The sequence below is a fragment of the Macaca fascicularis genome, chromosome 20 (genome assembly GCF_037993035.2).
Source record: "Macaca fascicularis isolate 582-1 chromosome 20, T2T-MFA8v1.1".
NCBI classification, from domain to species: Eukaryota; Metazoa; Chordata; class Mammalia; order Primates; family Cercopithecidae; genus Macaca; species Macaca fascicularis.
The window spans coordinates 64,079,579-64,097,344 of record NC_088394.1 but is presented as its reverse complement, the minus strand read 5'-3'; the positions used below and the strand labels follow the sequence as shown (position 1 = coordinate 64,097,344).

At 46.3% G+C, this 17,766-nt stretch overlaps 1 protein-coding gene across 36 annotated transcripts in view; it reads right to left on the bottom strand.

Annotated features, from left to right (window-relative positions):
* DUS2 (dihydrouridine synthase 2) overlaps positions 1–17,766 on the bottom strand; it is a 59,466-nt gene that overhangs the window by 38,197 nt on the left and 3,503 nt on the right. For 28 of the 36 annotated variants that reach the window (XR_012429083.1, XR_012429077.1, XR_012429081.1 and 25 more), the window contains one exon: positions 7,228–7,371. Coding sequence is in view for 10 of the 36 variants with exons in the window: in XM_074027472.1 (XP_073883573.1) it covers positions 7,228–7,371 (144 nt within the window). In the remaining 26 variants the exon portion in view is untranslated. Of the gene's footprint in view, positions 1–1,648; positions 1,775–3,217; positions 3,306–7,227; positions 7,372–11,124; positions 11,464–17,766 lie in introns of those variants that run through there. The other 8 variants (XR_012429082.1, XM_074027478.1, XM_074027479.1 and 5 more) reach the window with 3 other exon arrangements.

Here is a 17,766-nt window from a genome sequence, read left to right as displayed (position 1 = left end):
ACACAAAAATCAATTATATTTTATATAATGAACAATCCAAAACTGAAATTAAGAAATTCCATTTGTAATAACAGCTAAAAGAATAAAACGGCTGGGCACAGTGGCTCACACCTATATTCCCAGCACTTTGGGAGGCCGAGGTAGGCAGACTGCCTGAGGTCAGGAGTTTAAGATCAGCCTGGCCAACATGGTGAAGCCCTGTTTCTATTAAAAACATAAATATTGGCCGGGCGCGGTGGCTCACGCCTGTAATCCCAGCACTTTGGGAGGCCGAGGCGGGCGGATCACAAGGTCAGGAGATCGAGACCACGGTGAAACCCCGTGTCTACTAAAAATACAAAAAATTAGCCGGGCGCGGTTGTGGGCGCCTGTAGTCCCAGCTACTCGGGAGGCTGAGGCAGGAGAATGGCGTGAACCTGGGAGGCGGAGCTTGCAGTGAGCCGAGATCGCGCCACTGCACTCCAGCCTGGGAGACAGAGCGAGACTCCGTCTCAAAAAAAAAAAAAAAAAAAAAACATAAATATTACCCGGGCATGGTGGTGGGCACCTGTAATCCCAGCTACTCGGGAGGCTGAGGCAGGAAAATGGCCTGAGCCCGGGAGGCAGAGGTTGCGGTGAGCCAAGATTGCGCCACTGCACTCCAACCTGAGCAACTGAGTGGGACTGTGTCTCAAAAAATAAAAAATAAATAAAAATAAAACACATAAGAAATAATTCAAAAAAAGAAGTATAAGACTCACATACTGAAAACTATGAAACACTGTTGAAAGAAATCGAAGAAGACCTGACCCAGCCCAATGGCTCATGCTTTTAATCCCAGCACTTTGGGAGGCCTAGGCAGGCAGATCACTTTGAGATCAGGAGTTCGACACCAGCATGGGCCACATGGTGAAAACCCCAGTTCTACAAAAATATACAAAAATTAGCCATGTGGGGTGGTGCATGGCTATAGTCCCATCTACTCAGGAGGCTGAGGCAGGAGGATGGCTTGAGCCCAGGAGGCAGAGGTTGCAGTGAGCTGAGATCATGCCACTGTACTTCAGTCTGAGTAAGAGTGAGACCTCATCTCAAAAAAAAAAAAAAATTAATTAATTAATTAAAGAATACCTAAATAAAGACATCTCATGTTCATGGATTGGAATACTAAATATTGTTATGACAGCAATAATCCCTAAACTAATCTACAGATTCAATGCAAACTCTATCAAATCCCAGCTGCCTTTCTGGCAGAAATTGACCAGCTGATCCTAAAATTCATATAGCAATGCAAAAAACCCAGATTAGACAAAACAATCTTGAAAGAGAGAACAAAGTTGGAGAATGTATACTTCCCGATCTTAAAATCTACCAAGCTACAATAATCAAGACTGTGTTGTGTCCTCAATTCACCAGTAAGAAGAAAGAAAAAAAAAAGGCTGTGGTACTGGCATACACGTAGACATACAGACCAGCAAAACAGAAATGAGAGTCCAGATATAAATCAAAACATCTATGATTAATTGATTTTTTACAAGACCTCAGACCCAGTGCAGTGGCTCAAGCCTGTAATCCCAGCACTTTGTGAGGCCAAGGCAGGAGGATCACTTGAGGCCAGGAGCACAATACGAGTCCGGCCAACATGCCAAAACCCTGTCTCTACCAAAAATACCTAAATTAAGCAGGCGTGGGGTCCCAGCTCCTTGGGAGGCCGAGGCAGGAGAATTGCTTGAACCCAGGAGATGGAGGTTGCAGTGAGCTGAGATGATGCCACTGCACTCCTGCCCGGGCAATAGAGACAGACTGCGTTTCAAAAAAAAAAAAAAGAAAGAAAGAAATTATTTCTTTGTAAATAAATAATTTTTAATTTTTTTTTGTTTTTTAAAAATTCCCTATTCTGGGTGAATATGACATACAAATGGCCAAAAAAGCATATAAAAATATATTCACCATCACTAACCATCACTAATCAGAGAAATAAACCACAATGAAGTATCACCTCATACCCATTAGGATGGCTACCATCAGAAAAACAGTAAGTGGGCCAGGCATGGTGGCTCACACCTGTAATCCCAGCACTTTTTTTTTTTTCCTGAGACACAGTCTTGCTCTGACACCCAGAGCTGGAGTGCAATGGCGTGATCTCGGCTCACTGCAACCTGTGCCTCATGGGTTAAAGCAATTCTCAGCCTCCCGAGTAGCTGGGATTACAGACGCGCACCACCACACCCGGCTAATTTTTGTATTTTTGTAGAGATGGGGTTTCACCATGTTGCCCAGGCTGGTCTCAAACTCCTGACCTCGAGATCCACCCACCTCGGCCTCCCAAAGTTCTGGGATTACAGGCGTGAGCCACTGCACCCAGCCAATCCCAGCACTTTGAGAGGCCCAGGCGAGAGGATCACTTGAGGCCACCTGTTTGGGACCAGCCTGGGCAACACAGCAAAATCCTATCTCTACAAAAGATTTTAAAATTAGCCAGACGTGGTTGGGCATGGTGGCTCAACATGGCAAAACACCATCTCTAACAAAAATACAAAAATTAGCCAGATGTGGTGGTATACGCCTGTAATCCCAGCTACTCAGGAGGCTGAGGAACAAGAATTGCTTGAACCGAGGAAGCAGAGGTTGCAATGAGCTGAGATCACGCCATGGCATTCCAGTCTGGGCGACAGGGCAAGACTCTGTATTAAATAAATAAATAAATAAAATAAAATTAGCCAGGTGTGGTGGCAAAAGCCTGTAGTCCCAGCTACTCAGAAGGCTGAAGCAGGAGGATCCCTTGAGCCCAGGAGCTCCAGGCTGGAATGAACTATGATCATGTCACTACACTCCAGCCTGGGCGACAGGATAAGACTGTCTCAAAAACAACAAACAAACAAGCATTTCTGAGGATGTAGAGAAACCAGAAGCTTTGTGTGCTGTTAGTGGGACTGTAAAATGATGCAGCCATTATGGTTATAAGAAACAGTATGGAGGGTCCTCAAAAAATTAAAAATAGAACTACCATATGATCTAGCAATCCCAATTCCGGATATATAATCAAAAGAATTAAAAGCCGGGTCTCAAAGAGATTATTTGTACACCCATGTTCACAGCAGCATTATTCACAATCGCAAGAGATAGAAGCAACCTAATGGCCATTAATGGATGAATGGATAAACCACACGTGATATATACATACAATAGAGTACTATTCAGCCTTAAAAAGGAAGGAAATCAGCTAGGAGCGGTGGCTTACGTCTGTAATCCCAACACTTTGGGAGGCCAAGGTGGGCGGATCACGAGGTCAGGAGATGAGACCATTCTGGCTAACACGACCGTCTCTACTAAAAATACAAAAAAAAAAATTAGCTGGGCGTCTGTAGTCCCAGCTACTCAGGAGGCTGAGGCAGGAGAATGGTGTGAACCCGGGAGGTGGAGCTTGCAGTGAGCCGAGATCGTGCCACTGCACTCCAGCCTGGGCAACAATGCAAGACTCCGTCTCAAAAAAAAAAAAAGGGAGGAAATCATATTGTCACATGCTATAACATAACATAGGTCAGCCTTGACGACATTATGCTAAGGGAAATAAGCCAGTCACAAACAATAAATACTACATGATTCCACTTATATAAGGTATCTAAAGTCATCAAATTCATAGAAACAGAAAGTAGAATGACAGTTACCAGTGGCTGGGAAAGGGGGAATGGGGGAATTGCTGTTTAATGGCTACAGGGTTTCCGTTTCACAAGATGAAAAAGTTCCGGAGATCTGTTTCACAACAATGTGAATCTCCATAACACTACTGAACAGTACACTTACAAATGGTTAAGACGGTAAATCTTAAATGTTTTTTGTCACAATAAGAAAAAAAAAAACTTTTAAAAAAATCACTCATTTCTCTTTTTTTTTTTTTTTTGACACAGAGTTTCGCTCTTGTCACCCAGGCTGGAGTGCAATGGTGCACTGGGCACACTGCAACCTCTGCCTTGCGGGTTCAAGCGATTCTCCTGCCTTAACCTCCCAAGTAGCTGGGATTACAGGCATGCACCGTCATGCTCGGCTAAATTTGTATTTTCAGTAGAGACAGGGTTTCACCATGTTGGCCAGGCTAGTTTCAAACTCCTGACCTCAGGTGATCCGCCCGCCTCGGTCTCCAAAGTGCTGGGATTACAGGCATGAGCTACTGTGCATAGCCTAAATCAATCATTTGTGGGCCTCTGGACTGTGGGACTCTGGGCCTCTTAAGAACACTGCCTTTTCCCTTGATCCTACTTACTAAGAAGTTTAGGTCTAACAGGTCAGTGTCTCTTCACAGACTGGAACACCAAATCCCACCATTCTTATAAAAAGAAACAGGAACGCAGCCTCTGCAGCACCTCCCAAAAAACTGTCATCACTCCTCAAAAATTCCTGGCAGACCCTGATGCAGAAAGACTACTGCTCCCTTGACCTTTACAGATTGGCTTATCCTCCAGATGCTGAGGACTTTGTGGGTTGTTTGTTTTGTTTTGTTTTGAGACGGAGTCTTACTCTGTCGCCCAGGCTGGAGTGCAGTGGCGCGATCTCAGCTCACTGCAACCTCCGCCTCCCAGGTTCAAGTGATTCTCCTACCTCAGCCTCCCAAGCAGCTGGGACTACAGGCGTGCACCATCATGTCCAGCTAATTTTTTGTATTTTTGTAGAGACGGGGTTTCACCATGCTGTTCAGGCTCGTCTCAAACTCCTGACCTCAGGTGATCCACCCATCTTGGCCTCCCAAAGTGCTGGGATTACAGGTGTGAGCCACCACACCCAGTGACTTTGTGGGGTTTTTAAGGAGGTGCCTACATGCCTGATATGCCCGAGGTCCTGTGAGCTGGGTGGGGTCATTTGATGATCTAATCCCACAGATAGGCCACCTCAGATGAACTCCCCCGCTCCAGTAAGAACATCCAGGCAACTGGTACTCCAAAGCTCACCGGCAGAACAACCATGGAGCCACCAGGGGGCACCAGACACCACAGTCAGCCATGCCCTGGGGCCCAGTCCCAGCCACCTACACAACCCAGGCTGACCTGCCTGCCTGTCTGCTCTCCACAAGGGACAGGTCTGGGTGGAAGGCTTAGGTCTCTGAATAGGTAGAGACCCGTTTGTTTATTCATAACCTACACTGACTCTATCAGGGAAGAGCACATCAAACAATGCTAACACATTTTAATTCATATTTCCTCTGCTCCATACAGGAGCACGACCCTGGAAGAAAGGAATGGGCACATTTACTAGGAAAATCAAGTCTTGCCCAATTAGGAGGGTCACATACTGAAGTAATCACATAAATCGTGGGCCCTAAACTTCCAAAGGGCTTGAAAACAACCCTAAGGCTAGGTGCAGTAGCTCACGCCTATAATGCCAGCACTTTGGGAGGCCGAGGCAGGTAGATTACCTGAGGTCAGGGATTCAAGACCAGCCTGGCCAACATGGCAAAACCCCATCTCTACTAAAAATACAAAAATTAGCTAGGCGTGGAGGTGGGCATCTGTGATCCCAGCTACTCGGGAGGCTGAGGCAGGAGAATCGCTTGAACCTGGGAAGCAGACGTTGCAGTGAGCCAAGATTGCACCACTGCACTCCAGCCTGGGAAGGCAGAGTGAGATACTGTCTTTAAAAACAAACAAAAAAAAAGATTCCTGTCCTCACCAAGCCCTGACCTTCAGGCTTCCTTCTAACGCCTTCCTTCCTCTTATACTACAAACATGCAAGTCATCTAGAAACAACTCACTTCACCCTACTTCCCCCACCTCAAGCTACCTGCCTGTACCTCCCTTAACTGAAGGGGTAGTCAGCAGCCCTACTTCTATTCCCTCACCTGCTATTCACTCCTCAAGCCATTAACTCCATGAGTGTTCACGTCTATGTGCTAGAGCTGTCCTCCAGTGGTCTAATTTTCTTTTCCCTCCCTCCCTCCCTCCCTCCCTCCCTCCCTCCCTCCCTCCTTCCTTCCTTCCTTCCTTCCTTCCTTGCTTTTTTTTTCAAGAAACAAGGTCTCACTATGTTGCTAGGGCTGGTTTTGAACTCCTGGGCTCAAGCAATCCTCCTACCTAGCCTCCCATAGGCATGAGCCTAATTTTCAAATCAAATACCTGCTTGGTCTTTTTGCATCTGGATTTCTCTGCATTATCTGACATGGTTAACAAACCTGACTTTTACCTTCCCTGACACTATACTCTTTTTAATTTGCCTATTTTTCTCACTCTTTTACGTCTTCTGTTATTGATTCCTATGCGCCAACACACATACCCAGCACGTAAGAGTATGTTTTCCCCCAATCTCCTCTTAAGTCCTCCATTCTCTCTACATAGTGGTTTTCTTTTTCTATTGTACCTTTTTTATTTTTTTATTTTTTGGTAGAGACAGGGTTTCACTATGTTGCCCAGGCTGGTCTCGAACTCCTGGACTCAAGTAATCCTCCTGTCTCAGCCTCCCAAAGTGCTGGGATTACAGGTATGAGCCACCACACCAGGGTTATTTTTTTTAATATATAAAAACTTTTTTAAAAAGAGATGGAGTCTTACTATATTGCCTAGGCTGGTCTCAAACTCCTAGGCTCAAGTGATCCTCCTGCCTTGGCCTCCCGAAGTGCTAGTATTACGGCATGAGCTACCATGCCCAGTCTCTTTTTATCTTTTATTTTTATTATTATTATTATTGAGATGGAGTCTTACTCTGTTGCCAAGGCTGGAGTTCAGTGGCATGATCTTGGCTCACTGCAACCTCCACTTCCCAGGTTCAAGCAATTCTCCTGCCTTACCCTCCCGAGTAGCTGGGACTACAGGCATGTACCACTACGCCCAGCTAATTTTTGTATTTTTAGTAGAGACAAGGTTTTACCACGTTATCCAGACTGGTCTCAAACTCCTGACCTCAGGTGATCTGCCTGCCTTGGCCTCCCAAAGTGCTGGGATTGCAGCCATAAGCCACTGTGCCAGGCCTCTTTAATTTTTTAAAATGGAGTTAAGGTCCCACTGTGTTGCCCAGACACGTCATGCAACTTATCTATTCACCCGGCCCAAGGTATCCCAGAACGCTTCCGTGCTACCAGGCTCCTGGGCCTTGGCAGGGTGCACAAGACTCATCAGAGTCACACATGTTCATCTCCTCCAGCCTTTGGTGAGCACCTATAAAGTCAATTCCCATTCTGTCCCCCCTAACTCCTGACCACTCCCACACACAAATGAAGAGGAGTCTGCACTTGTAGAGAAGCCCACCCAGAAAATCAGAGGCCCTTACCTCACAGTAAACAATGTCCGCTCCATAATCCAAGGCCAGCAGCCTCATTGGAAGAGTCCCTACACGAACCATTGGGGCCAGGATTAGCTTATTATGATAACACAGAGAGAGGCTATTCAAAATCATTTCCTCCTCTGTTACAGCCTGAAAATAAAGGAAACAAGAGTCAGAAATTCAAATGGAGAAAATCTCTTCTGTTATCAAGAGCAGGCTTCCCTTCTTCAAGCTTCTAGCACACAGTAGTTTCTTTTCCTTTTCTTTTGGTTGGTTGTTTATGTTTGTTTGTTTTTGTGTTTGAGACAGTCTTGCTTTGTCACCCAGGCTGGAGTGCCATGTAGTGCAGGGCTCACCGCAACCTCTGACTCCCGGATTCAAGCAATTCTCGCACCTCAGTCTCCCAAGTAACTGGGATTATGGGCGTCTGCCACCACGACCAGCTAATTTTTGTATTTTGAGTAAAGATGGAGTTTTACAGCTGGGCACGATGGTTCACACCTGTAATTCCAGCACTTTGGGAGGCCGATGCAGGCAGATCACCTGAGGTCAGGAATTGAGATCAGCCTGGCCAATATGGTGAAACCCCATCTCTACTAAAAAATACAAAAATTAGCTGGGCATGGTGGCGGGCACCTATAATCCCAGATACTCAGGAGGCTGAGGCAGGAGAATCATTTGAACCCAGAAGGCAGAGGTTGCAGTAAGGCAAGATGGCACTATTGTACCCCAGCCTGGGCAACAAGAGCAAGACTCCATCTCAAAAAAAAAATATATATATATATGGGAGTTTCACTACATTGGCCAGGCTGGTCTTGAACTCCAGATCTCAAGTAATCCACCCACCTTGGCCTCTCAGAGTGTTGGGATTACAGGCGTGAGCCACTGCTCCTGGCCTGTTTTCCTTTTCCCTGAACATAAAAATTAGTATACATGCACATTCATTCATCTAACAAACATTTATTAAATGACTAGTCTGTGCCAGTCACTGTCCCAGTCTCCTGGGACACATTAGAGAAAAAAGAAAAAAAAACATAGAAAAATTCCTGCTCTGGAAGTTTTCATTCATTTTTTTTTTTTTTTTTTTTTTTTACTCAGATACATGCGGTGGAGTATCTGAAGCAGAGTTTTCATTCTAGCCAGAGAGTATAGGCAAAAAAAAACAAAAAGCATAACAAATAAGTAAACTATATAGTATGTTGGAAAACTGGTAATGCCAGAGCAGGGAGAAGGGAGATTGAAAGTGCTGGGGATGGGTTGCAATTTCAAATAGAGAAGTCAACATGGGCTTTAATGAGAAAATAAGATTTGATCAGTGAAGACCCCCTTTTTATTATAAAAATAATAAAAAGCCAGGCAACGGCTCACGCCAGTTATCTCAGCACTAAGGAGGTCATGGTGGGGAGATCGCTTGAGTTGGAGATGGAGATCAGCTTGGAGTTGGAGATCAGCCTGGGTAACATGGCAAGACCTCATCTCTACAGAAACATAAAAATTAGCCAGGAGTGGTAGTGCATGCCTGTAGTATCAGCTCCTCAGGAAGCTGAGGTGAGATCACTTGAGCCTGGGTGGCAGAGGTTGCTGAGCTGAGCTGAGATCATACCCCCGCACTCCAGCCTGGGTGACAGTGAGACCCTGTCTGAAAATAAAAATAAAACTAGGCCAGGCAAGGTGCCTCACGCCTATAATCCCAGAACTTTGGGAGGCCAAGGTAGACAGATTGCTTGAACTCAGGATTTCAAGACCAGCCTGGGCAACATGGTGAAACCCCATCTCTACAAAAAATACAAAAATTGGGCTGGGCATGGTGGCATACGTCTGTAATCCTAACGCTTTGGGAGGCCAAGGCGGGTGGATCACTTGAGGTCAGGAATTCAAGACCAGCCTAGCCAATATGGTGAAACCCCATGTCTACTAAAATACAAAAATTAGCCAGGCGTGGTGGCACGCGCCTGTAATCCCAGCTACTCAGGAGGCTGAGGCAAGAGAATCACTTGAACCCAGGAGTCGGAAGTTGTGGCGAGCTGAGATCACACCACTGCACTCCAGCCTAGGCAACAAAGCAAGACTTTACCTGAAAAAAAAAAAAAAAAATAGCACCTGTAGTCTCAGCTACTTGGGAGGATGAAGTCAGAGTATCACTTGGGCCTAGGAGGTTGAGGCTACAGTGAGCCATGATCACACTACTGCACTCCAGCCTGGTGACAGAGCAAGACCCTGTCTCAAAAAAAATTTTTATTTTTAAATAAAAATAATTTTAAAAAGAAATAATCTCTGATCCAAGGACTAAAGGAAGAGAATGTGTTAACCAGTCCAATAAGTGGAAAGAAAATCTTTCCCCTTTCATTAATAGCATCTCCAGTCTCCCAATTACTCATCCTTAACCCACATTCCCCACATTCAATCCATCACTAACTCCTATTCAAATAACCTTCAAAATATAACTCTAACCCACACGCTTTACTACACCCCAATGGCCACCACTGCATGCCAAAAACCCTCTGCTCATCTGCTGCCAGGACTTCAGCATAGACCCCAAATAGATCTCCAAAAATCTACACTTGCCCCTTCCTATCCAATCTATTTACAATAGCCAGCATGGGATCCTAAAAAGGCAACTCTGATAATATCACTCCCCCCATTTATACCTTTCAGTGGCTTCCCACTGACTTTAGGAAAAATCCTAAACCTTTATAATGGCCCACAAGGCCCTGCATGATCAGTCCCTACCCACCTCTCCAGTCTCACCCTCACCTGTGTCTCTCTCACCCTCCCTCTCTGCCCTGGCCACCCTGGCATTCCCTTTTTTTTTTTTTTTTTTTTTTGAAATGGAGTCTCACTTTGTTGCCCAGGCTGGAGTGTAGTGGTGCAATCTCAGCTCACTGCAACCTCCACCTTTCAGGTTCAGCCTCCTGCCTTAGCCTCCCGAGTAGCCGGGATTATAGGTACCCACCACCACACCCACCTAACTGCTGACCTCAGGTGATCCGCCCATTTTGGCCTCCCAAAGAGCTGGGATTACAAGTGTGAGCCACTGTGCCCGGCCACCCTGGCCTTCCTTTAAAGTCTCCCACACCAAACTGTCTGCTGCCCTGGGGCCTGCCCACTTGCAGTTCTGTCTGGAATACTCTCCCCATCTCCCCAACTTGGACATGCATGCCCATACTAAGGTCCCCTTGTCCTTGAATGCCCCCTTTGTGGAGATGTGTCCCTGTAGAAAATCAAATTCAGGTCCCTGGTCCCATGCTTTCCCAACACCCTACATTTCTCTGCAGCTCAGTTACACTCCATGTGTCCACACTGAGTGCTGTCGTTTCTTGTTCAATGCCCAGCTCCTCCTGGAGACCACCAGGACAACAAGCTCTATAAGAACAGGAGTGTGGCTGCTTAGTTCACTGCCAGGTTTCTAGCACTAAGCCAAGTACCTGGCCTTTAGAGGCTGCTTTGTAAGGTATGACTGAATACCCCACTGTGGTAGCCGAGAGGACAGCCTCTTGTAGGGTGGCTGGTCTGGGAACTTCCTCTGGCACTCTGTCAGAGGTGCCTGACTCACCCTGCCTCTAAGGAGGCTCCTCTGAGAAAAACTAGGCAGCCCCCATGCCTTTCCCAGTTACTGCCACAACCACTCACCCCACCCTGAGATCACACCCACATCACACTTTAGTCACTTATTTCCAATCTCTTCTACCATTCCTTTTAAGGGCTGGTCTCCTCTATTACTTCCAATTTCTTAAGACAGTAACCTTGGCCAGGCACAGTGGCTCACGCCTGTAATCCCAGCACTTTGGGAGGCCAAGGCGGGAGGATCACCTGAGATCAGGAGTTCGAGACCAGCATGGCCAACATGGTGAAACCCTGTCTCTACTAAAAATAAAAAAATTAGCCAGGCATGGTGGTGCGCACCTGTAATCCCAGCAACTCGGGAGGCTGAAGCAGAAGAATCACTCGAACCAGGGAGGCGGAGGTTGCAGTTAGCCGAGATCACACCACTGCCCTCTAGCCTGGGCAACAGAGTGAGACTCCATCTCAAAAAGTAAAAAATAGTAACCTTAACTTCAGTTACATGGACATCATATCCTGTTAACCTTTAAAAAAAAAAAAAAAGACATTAAAGAAAAATTATCGGCCGGGCGCGGTGGCTCAAGCCTGTAATCCCAGCACTTTGGGAGGCCGAGACAGGCGGATCACGAGGTCAGGAGATCGAGACCATCCTGGCTAACACGGTGAAACCCCGTCTCTACTAAAAAATACAAAAAACTAGCCGGGCGAGGTGGCGGGCGCCTGTAATCCCAGCTACTCCGGAGGCTGAGGCAGGAGAATGGCGTAAACCCGGAAGGCGGAGCTTGCAGTGAGCTGAGATCCGGCCACTGCACTCCAGCCTGGGCGACAGAGCGAGACTCTGTCTCAAAAAAAAAAAAAAAAAAAGAAAAATGATCTCCAAACATGTTGAGTTTATTTGAGAATGGGAGAAAAGGATTATAATCCAGGATGCAGCAAGCCACAAGTACATATGGTGATAGAAGGGGAAAAGGAAGCTTTTATTAGCAGAAAGGGAGAGATTTATATAAGTTGCTTAGAAACAGAGTTCACGGCCAGACACAGTGGCTCACACCTGTAATCCCTAGCACTTTACGAGGCCAAGGCAGGCGGATCACGAGGTCAAGAAATCGAGACCATCCTGGCCAACATGGTGAAACTCCATCTCTACTACAAATATAAAAATTAGCAGGGTGTGGCAGCACACGCCTGTAGTCCCAGCTACTCAGGAAGCTGAAGCAGGAGAATTACTTGAACCTGGGAGGCAGAGGTTGCAGTGAGTCAAGATCACGCCATTGCACTCCAGCCTGGTGACAGAACAAGATTCCGTCTCAAAAATAAAATAAAATAAAATAAAATAAAATAAAATAAACAAGTTCATGAGTTCCCCAAAGGATCAAAGCCAGCGCTGTCTTCAGTTCATTGGTGGAGATGCCATTACTGGGAAAGTATTCTTTCCAGAGCATTTTATGTGAATTATGATAGTCCTAAAAAATGTCTATGCCAGGCAAGGTGGCTCACACCTGTTATCCCATCACTTTGCGAGGCCAAGGCAGGAGGATCACTTGAGGCCAGGAGTTTGAGACCAGTCTGCGCAACATAGCAAGACCCCATCTCTACCAAAAAATATATATATTTTTTAACTAGCCAGGAGCGATGGAAGGTGCCTGCAGTCCCAGCCACTACAGGAGTCTTAAGCAGAATCATTTGGAGTCCAGGAGTTCGATGCAGCAGTGAGCCATGATTGTGCAACTGTACTCCAGCCTGGGTGACAGAGCAAGGCCCTGTCTCCAAAAAAAAAAAAAAGTGGCCGGGCGCGGTGGCTCAAGCCTGTAATCCCAGCACTTTGGGAGGCCGAGATGGGCGGATCACGAGGTCAGGAGATCGAGACCATCCTGGCTAACACGGTGAAACCCCGTCTCTACTAAGAAATACAAAAAAATAGCCGGGCGAGGTGGCAGCGCCTGTAGTCCCAGCTACTCGGGAGGCTGAGGCCGGAGAATGGCGTGAACCCGGGAGGCGGAGCTTGCAGTGAGCTGAGATCCGGCCACTGCACTCCAGCCTGGGCGACAGCGCAAGACTCCGTCTCAAAAAAAAAAAAAAGAAAAGAAAAAAAAAATAATATCTACTGATAAACCTTGTCATAGAAATATATATACACATGCAAAACATGCAGGCCATGCAAAGCAGGTGATTCATGAAAGACATGAAGGGATTTCTAGTGGGTTTTTATTCATTTATTTATTTATATATATATTTTTTGAGATGGAGTCTCACTCTGTCGCCCAGGCTGGAGTGCAGTGGCGTGATCTTGGCTCACTGTAACCTCCACCTCCCAGGTTCGAGCAATTCTCCTGCCTCAGCCTCCCGACTAGCTGGGACAAAAATTAACCACCATGCCCGGCTAATTTTTGTGTTTTCAGTAGAGATGGGGTTTCACCATGTTGGCCAGGATGGTCTCGAACTCCTGACCTCAAGTGATCTGCCCGCCTCAGCCTCCCAAAGTGCTGGGATTGGAGGTGTGAGTCACCACTCCTGTCCTCTAGTGGAGTTTTTAGAAAAGCCTTGGAAATAGTTCTTATCTCGGACATGTAAGCATGAGCTCCCTCTACTTCACACCTTCCTTGTCCTATTTTGACAAAAGCGGTTTCATCCTGGTATCTGCAACTTTCATAATCCCATTAATTATAATGCTTTCAGATTGAACATAGCACTATTCAGGGAAAACAATGGGTATAAACAAACTTTACCATTCCCTTCTCTGTCAATTTTCTCCAAAGACAATGCATGCTTAAAAAGCTATTTCTGGCCAGGCATGCTGGTTCACACCTATAATCCAAGCACTTTGGGAGGCTGAGGCGGGAGGATCATTTGAGGCCAAGAGTTCAAGACCAGCCCAGGCAACATGATAAGACCCCACCTCTACAAAAAATTAGCTGGGCATGGTGGTGCACACCTGTGGTCCTAGCTACTCCACCTGCCTCAGTCTCCCAAAGTGTTGGGATTACCAGCGTAAGCCACTGCATCTAGCTCTAAAATACAAATTTATAAAGTCAACTAGAATTAAATATTTAGAGAATTATCCTATTTCCTACTCTGAATGTGTGGTTGGGTGCAGTGGCTCATGCCTATAATCCCAACACTCTGGGAGGCCAAGGTGGGCAGATTACCTGAGCTCAGTAGTTCGAGACCAGCCTGGGCAACATGGCAAACCCCATATCCACCAAAAAATACAAAAATTAGCCGGGTATGGTGGCGCGGGCCTGTGATCCCACCTACTTGGATGGCCGAGGCAGGAGAATCATTTGAATTTGTGAGACAGAGGCTGCAGTGAGCCAAGATCGTATCACTGCACTCTAGCCTGGAAATCAGAGCAAGACTCTGCCTCAAAAAAAAATTTTTTAAGTATCAATACACCAGGTGTGGTAGCTCACACCTGTAATCCTAACACTTTGGGAGGCTGAGGCAAGAGGATCATTTGAGCCCAAGAGTTCAAGACCAGTCAGGGCAACATAGTAAGACCCCCATCTCTAATAAAAATAAAAAATTTAAAAATAAATAAATAAAATTAAAAACAAAAATATATATATACATACATGACAAAAAGTAAAAATGATTTGTTAGATTTGAGGAGAAAGAGATGACATAGCTTTTTTTTTTTTTTTTTTAGCAATGGGACCTTGCTGGGTTACCCAGGCTGGAGTGCAGTGGCACAATCATGGCTCACTGCAGTCCTAAACTCCTGGGCTCTAGGGATCCTCCCATCTCAGCGTCTGCAGTAACTGGGACTACAGGCATGTTCCACCACATCTAGGTAAGTTTGTGTTTAAATTTTTCTGTCGCGATAGGGTCTTGCTATGTTGCTCAGGCTAGTCTCCAACTCCTGGCCTCTAGCGATTCTTCTGCCTAACTTTCCGAAGTGCTGGAATCAGGCTTGACCCACTGTGCCCAGCCCTGATATAGCATTTCATAGTTAAGATTCTGAGCTCTGGAATTGGACAGACCTTCATTTGAATCCCAGTTGTTCCTCGGGCACAGTAATTAACCCGGCTGAGCCTCAGCTTCTCCTTGTGGAATATGAGGCTCCACTATAGGAGTCAAAGGAAATGCTGTGAAGAGTGAATTCCATGGTGTACAACAGTTCTCAGCATATACTAAAGGCTTAATAAATGTTAGCTATAACATCTCATCATCATGCTTTCACGGTTTCAACACTCTAATGCTTTTTTTTTTTTTTTTTTTTGAGATGGAGTCTCGTACTGTCTCCCAGGCTGGAGTGCAGTGGCGCGATCTCGGCTCACTGCAACCTCTGCCTCCTGGGTTCAAGCAATTCTCCTGCCTCAGCCTCCCGAGTAACTGGGATTACAGGTGCCCGCCACCATGCCCAGCTAATTTTTTATATATATTTTTTTTAGTAGAGACAGGGTTTTACCAGGTTGGCCAGGCTGGTCTCAAACTCCTGACTTCGTGATTCACCTGCCTTGGCCTCCTAAAGTGCTGGGATTACAGGCATGACCCACCGCGCCCAGCCTCTAATGTCTATTATTATGTTGTCATATCGACAAACATATGCTAGCTCTTTTAAAATCAAGGCGTGAGGTTTAAAGACATGAAAAGCACTAAGCTCTTAACCTCAAAGAGCTTCTCGGCTCTACCACTGCCATCATCTATCAACTGAACCACGACAATAGTCTCCAAACCAGTCTCTGTGCTTCCAGGCTTATCACTTCCAATCCATGCTCCTTCCAGCCAAAGGGCTCTTTTCAAAAGCAAATCAAGACATGATATTTCCATTTCTGGACATCTTCCCTACTGCCCGTAAAATTAAGTCTGCACTCTTTAACACAGTAAATATAAGGTCTGGTCTCTTCTGCCACAGAAGCCTCTTTCATCACTTGCCTCCTGCCCTCAGAACTCCCCCATGCTAAGCTTCAGCTATTCTGAAATATTTCTAGTTCCTCAACCTGGCCTGCTCTCTCTCAGTATGGGGTCTCTGGACAAGCTGCCCCTGCCCAGGGGCCACATCCCTATTCTTCCACCTGACTGACTCCCTGTAGACTTTTAGAACCTCATTACAGGCCGGGCGCGGTGGCTCAAGCCTGTAATCCCAGCACTTTGGGAGGCTGAGACGGGCGGATCACAAGGTCAGGAGATCGAGACCATCCTGGCTAACACGGTGAAACCCCGTCTCTACTGAAAAATACAAAAAACTAGCCAGGCGAGGTGGCGGGCACCTGTAGTCCCAGCTACTCGGGAGGCTGAGGCAGGAGAATGGCGTGAACCCGGGAGACGGAGCTTGCAGTGAGCTGAGATCCGGCCACTGCACTCCAGCCTGGGCTACAGAGCGAGACTCCGTCTCAAAAAAAAAAAAAAAAAAACCTCATTACAGATGTCACCTCCTCCTGGAAGCCTTCTCTGACCAACATCTCCCAAAACAGGGTAAAGGCACCTCTGAGCTCACTCCTGTCCTGGCATGGAGCTATCCTGGCACCTATTAATAGAAGAACAAGTATCTGTCAATATGCCTTCTTCACTGTAAGGTGAAAGTAGGCACTGTGGCTTGTTCATCACCAGATCCTCATCAGAGAGTATACAATCTGGCATATGGTGGACGCTTAGTGTTTGCTGTAAAAAGAAGTTAATGGCAGCCGGGTGAGGTGGCTCATGCCTATAATTCCAGCACTTTGGGAGGCCAAGGCAGGCGGATTACCTGAGGTCGGGAGTTTGAGACCAGATCAGCCCGACCAACATGGAGAAACCCCGTCTCTACTAAAAATACAAAATTAGCCGGGCGTGATGGTGCATGCCAGTAATCCCAGCTACTCAGGAGGCTGAGGCAGGAGAATTGCTTGAACCCAGGAGGCGGAGGTCGCGGTGAGCTGAGATCACGCCACTGCACTCTAGCCTGGGCAACAAAAGCGAAACTCCATCTCCAAAAAAAAAAAAAAAAAGAAGTTAATGGACCACATGCAACAAGAGCTATGATTCAGTGCATGCTTTGGTCACAGAAGAACTCTATCCCAGCCAAAGTGCATTTAAAGTGCTTTGTTATCACTCAAGTTTGGTTTTAGAGGAGACGATACTCCAATCTCTGGCTTACCCAGTAAAAGACTACAAGCCCTTTGGCCAACTTACATGGGAGCCATCACTTGAGTGAACAAGATTCAGATAAGGAAGCAATAGAAGAGGTTGAGCCCAATTCTGGATACTGATTAGGAGATAATCTGCAGGCAACAGGGATTCATGAATGGCTTTTGAGTCAAAGGGTAACATGGCCATAGCTGTTGTTTATTTTTTTTTTTTTAGACGGACTCTTGCTCTATCACCCAGGCTGGAGTGCGATGGCATGATCTCAGCTTACTGCAACCTCCACCTCCCTGGTTCAAGTGATTCTTCCGCCTCAGCTTCCCTAGTAGCTGGGATTACAGGCGTGTGCCACCACGCCCAGCTAATTTTTGTATTTTTGTAGAGACGGGGTTTCACCACGTTGGCCAGGCTGGTCTTGAACTCCTGACCTCGTGATCTGCCTGCCTTGGCCTCTCAAAGTGCTGGGATTACAGGCGTGAGCCACCACACCCAGCCTAGCTGTGCTTTAATAACATCATTTGGGAAACAGAAGGTGGACTAGAGGGTAAAAGACAAAGAGCAGGTAGGGAGCTGGATAAGAAGGAAGGTCAAAGGGTCCAGGCATACTATAGTGACAATGACTGAAATATGATTACCTGTGCAACAGTCCTGCTACAGGTGGGAAAATGGAGGAACAATAAAGGAATATTAACAGCACTTTTTATTGTTGTAATGCTTGCAGTTTCCAAAGTGCTTCATTTATAACTGTGATTCTCAAGCCTAGTTACATCTGGAGAGGTTTTTAAAAATACCAATTTCTAGGCCGGGCACAGTGGCTCACATCTGTAATCCCAGCACTTTGGGAGGCCGAGGTAGGCGGATCAACTGAGGTCAGGAGTTCAAGATCAGCCTGGTCAACATGGCAAAACCTCGTCTCTACTA